This window comes from Melanaphis sacchari, unplaced genomic scaffold (assembly GCF_002803265.2).
Source record: "Melanaphis sacchari strain LSU unplaced genomic scaffold, SCAv2.0 Contig506_pilon_pilon, whole genome shotgun sequence".
Lineage (NCBI taxonomy): Eukaryota > Metazoa > Arthropoda > Insecta > Hemiptera > Aphididae > Melanaphis > Melanaphis sacchari.
The window spans coordinates 1-4,784 of NW_020271340.1; the positions used below are offsets into that span (position 1 = coordinate 1).

At 30.3% G+C, this 4,784-nt stretch overlaps 1 protein-coding gene across 1 annotated transcript; it reads right to left on the reverse strand.

Moving 5' to 3' along the window:
• Positions 1-3,031: 3,031 nt before the first annotated feature.
• On the reverse strand, positions 3,032-3,458 carry LOC112599268 (histone H2B-like). Its single transcript, XM_025346076.1, has one exon. It carries the CDS (start codon positions 3,453-3,455, stop codon positions 3,075-3,077), a length of 381 nt encoding a protein of 126 aa, XP_025201861.1. The 5' UTR covers positions 3,456-3,458; the 3' UTR covers positions 3,032-3,074.
• Positions 3,459-4,784: the final 1,326 nt, after the last annotated feature.

Here is a 4,784-nt window from a genome sequence, read left to right on the forward strand (position 1 = left end):
CAAGCGGTACTATTGCCAAAAAAGACCGAAAAAAAAGTCTAAAACTTCAATTACTAAATTTATCAGAAAAAGGTCCTTTTCAGGACCCCTAAACATTTTCTTATTACTACTTCATCATACTACTTAGTGCCTATTGCTTTTCAATATTCATAACTTCTGTTTTCAATGGTATATCTAGTATTATCTAGAACGTTTTTCATTGAGTGTGCCTTGAGCCTTCCCTTGTCACTAGCACGCTCTACTACATATTATATATTATGAATTTGCACAGGTTGACTAAATAAAACCAACACCGGCACTTGTTTAACACAACTTGCTAAATATAAGAGATAACAAGGCGTTTCTAAAATCTGAGGTAATTGGTATTTGGTGCAAACATGTGTCACTTCACACAACTAACGTTAAAATAATTAAGAAATAGAAATAATAAAAATATGTAAAATAATATTTTTTTATAAATAATTGATTATTATTTTATTTACTACCGTATCAATTCAAAATAAAATATGGTGAGTAGGATAACGATTTTACGGCTTATAGATGATGTTTATTGTATTAGATTTATGTCTATTGCTCACATATTTGTAATAAAATGTCATCTATTATGATCTACGAACAATAATAGTAAACCCTGATTTTTTTTCTGTTATACTTATGCCTACACTTATTTAAACTGAATAACGGAAAAAATCTATAAACCCATATTTAATTAATGAGTTAATTAACAATCTATTAATTATTAACTAGAGTCATGGTGTGATGTGAGTTTATTTTTGAATTAAGATTCGAAAATTATAGGAGCTAAAAAGAGAAAATTTGCATGAAAAAGTTAATAATTATTATCTATTGATTATTGTTATTACATAATATTAAGTATATTTTATTATTGTACACAAAAAAAAAAAATGTTATAATAAACTACTTAGATTAAAAAAAAAATAGTTTTATTAACAAATAAAATAAGATTATTTAAACTATATAGTTAATTTTAACAATTTTATGCAATATGTAGTAGCTTAATGAAATAATATTAATAATAATAATAGTAAATAACAATATAACTACAAAGACAAGTACCTATCAACACAATCAATAACGTATAAAAGCCGTTATTGTGAATAAAATAAAAATAACAACAACAATAATAATAATAATTCATGGTATACATGATTTGGGATTAAAATAATGGTGCCTAGTTAAAAAGACAAATGGAAATTTCATATTAGAAAATTATATAACCTCAAGTTTTACCCTAACTTTAGGCAAGAATTAAGACAACTGTACCTTCCAATCCAAATTGTTTTAAAAAATGTTGATCAAATTCTGTAGCTTTACCTCGGTATAAAAGAAAATTATACATAAGACCACTATCACCATATATTACAAAATATTTGATTGCCCAAGGACAATGTTTCCCTTTCATATATTGTTTTATATTAAATTGTCCTTTTTTTATTATTTACATTTTATTAAGTACCAAAATTAAAAATTTTATTTTCATGTCATTTTTTTCCTCCGATTCATAATGTCAATTGTAACGGACAACCCTCCCATTTTGGCAAAAACGGGTAAAAGTACCCCCAACTTTTTTTATTGGATTTACAATGTTCTAAAAATAAGGTTTCTTGATTTGAATATTTTTTTTTTACCCATTTCATAATTTTGGGACTGAAAGGGATAATGTTTCAAAGTTATAAAAGATTTTTTTTTTTTGTAATTTAGATTGGCAAGTTGATAATATATTAAACAAAAAACTTTTATCTAACATTAAAATAGAATTTTTGGACAACGTTTTTTTTGATAATAGTACGTTTTGCATCCATACATTCTCCGTCCTATACCATTTACATGGGAAATAGTACATTTTGCATCATTGATGGAAATTGTAAGTTTTGAAAAAATTTGAAAAAACGGAAAGTCGATACAGAGTGCCGTGTTTTAAACAATGAAATATGTCAAATCTAAGTACAGAACTAATTTAAGTGACGAACATTTACAAGTTACGTTGCTAATTGGAACCACAAAGTTTGATACAAACTATCAAGACATTTTAAAACCCAAGCAGTTCCAAAAGTCTCACTAAGTAACTTACTCGTATCATAATAAAACAAATTTTGAATTATAAAATAATAAAATTCTATAAATAAATAAACATACATTTTTTTAAATAAATCTCATCTATTCTTATTTATATCTCAATTAAACTAATCCTAAAATCCTAGATAGACAACACATTTTTTCTATAAATGTTGGCCCGCGATGCCAAAGCGTATATCAAATTTGGTCCGCCGTAAAAAGAGGTTGGAGACCCCTGTTCTAATCTATGATAAATAATTATTAATATTATAAACAAATAACCAATGATATAAGTTACAAAAATTATTTATTTATTTATAGTTCAACAATGATTATTTGTTTTTATGGCATTTAAACTAAATTAAAAGTTGTTCATACTACATTGTTGAATGGTTCTCATTTCTTCTTGAAGTTTTTAAGTTGTAACTGTTAACCGTAACGAGTAAATATATCAAATGAATGAATTTTAGTTAGGTACCTACCAACGTATTTAGTTATTTGTGTCTATTCTGCGCTAAATAAAACATTTGCCTATTAGGGGGCTCTTTTTCCATATCGCAAACTGGGCCTTTTCCTGTAAGTTCAACATTGACCGGAATTAATGAATATAATTAATAATTATAAAGATTGAAATGTTCACATTTCTTACTGTGAAATGATTTGAAAAAACTTTTTTTTAACTATTATCATTGTATGTGTAATATGAAATAAATAACCCACATGCTCCTATAGGCAAATGTTTTGATTTTGACTCATTAAACTGAGTTGAGTCTAAGGATTCGATTCAATAAAATGAGTTGAAATTCCCATGCCTACTCGATAGATAGATAAATTTAATATAAATATTAAAAAGTTAATAGTCATTTTAAATTAAAAGAAAATATTAACAAATATTCAGTTGTTGCTATAGCTATAATCTAAGATTTGTCATAAATAATTTTTGGTGGCCCTAAAAAGGGCCTTTTTAAGGTGTTAAATAACATACACAGTGGTATAAGTTATTTAGAACTGGTGTATTTGGTCACGGCTTTGGTTCCTTCACTGACGGCGTGCTTGGCCAATTCACCGGGTAACAGAAGTCGGACGGCAGTTTGGATTTCCCGACTGGTAATAGTAGAACGCTTGATGTAGTGAGCCAATTGGCTGGATTCGGCGGCGATGCGTTCGAAAAGGTCGTTGACGAAGCTGTTCATAATGCTCATGGCCTTTGAAGAGACGCCGGTGTCGGGGTGTACTTGTTTCAACACCTTGTAAATGTAGATGGCGTATGATTCTTTCCTCTTGGGCTTACGCTTCTTGTCGGACTTGGCGATGTTTTTCTGTGTCTTTCCGGACGATTTCTTCATCGCTTTACCCGTGGATTTACCTCCTGGAGCCATGGTTGATAAGTTTATGTGGTGTAGACTAGTAGTTTATAGTATAACACTTGAAAAAAGTACGATGTCTTATCAAACCTCGTAATTGCAATGGTTACGATAAATTGGTCGAATATTGCAACGACTCGGACTTGGAATGTCATACGTGGGCACCCCGTCATAAACGCCCATTCAAAGTGTTCATCCGATATCTACATCATACTATTCCTGTTGAGGATATAGATAAGGCCCTCCGGGAGCTGGGCTTCTCTATCATAAGTGTACTAAACGTCCGCAACCGAGTTAGTAAACAGGCTCTACCACTATTTACCGTTGTCCTAGAAGCAACCGATTTTAACCGGAGCATTTTCCAATTTTCCTCCCTCCTAAATTCCAAAATAGTCGTCGAAAAGCCGCATCAATCCCGTTACCCTCCACAATGCAAACAATGTCAGCGATACGGTCACACTCGCTCTTACTATAGTGAATCACCACGTTGTGTCAAATGCGGCAACAACCATTTTACCGCGGACTGTGTCAAATCTTCGAAACTGCCTGTGAAATGTGCGTTATGTTCTGGCGCACATACCGCGAACTACAAAGGTTGTCCTTCATTAATTACATTTTTGAACAGTCATCATAAGAATGGTCATCTCAAGACCACGCCACTTGTTCCACGATTAGTGCCCTCAAGGGTGATCTTGCTAGTCACAGCGGAGCCCCCGTCAGTGCACACCCGTGACAAAGAAAAATCCAAGGCCAAAACTTATGCAGAAGCAACTTCAAGCAACTCAAATAATTTTAACTTTGAACCTATATATAATATTTTATCTCAGTTTGTTACGCAACTAAACTCCCTCATTACCCTACTAACTTCACTTTTATCCACACTCTTAAACTCATTACTATCTAAGAATACCGTCTCTCCTTAATTATCCACCGAATCCAAATTCATAATCATAATCATAATATTTTGTTATATTTATATTCTAATTACTACCAACTTCTATTGCTTCTTAGTACATATTTATTTTAATTGGTTTATGTAATCACTATCTGTAATTGTTGAACTGTAATAGTAATAACTAATAAGCTAATGGTTCTAAAAATAAAAAATAAAAATAAAAAAAACCTAATAAGTAATAAGTTATTTTTTAAATTCAATAATAATTTAACTTATTGAGAAATACTATTTCAATATCTCGTTCAACGAAAAAATAGTGTTGAAAAAATCTCGTAAAATTCCTCAGCATACAATTATAATAAAATTTTCTTCGATATGTACATCATCTATAAGCCGTAAAATCGTTATCCTACTCACCATATTTTATTTTGAATTGATACGGTAGTAAA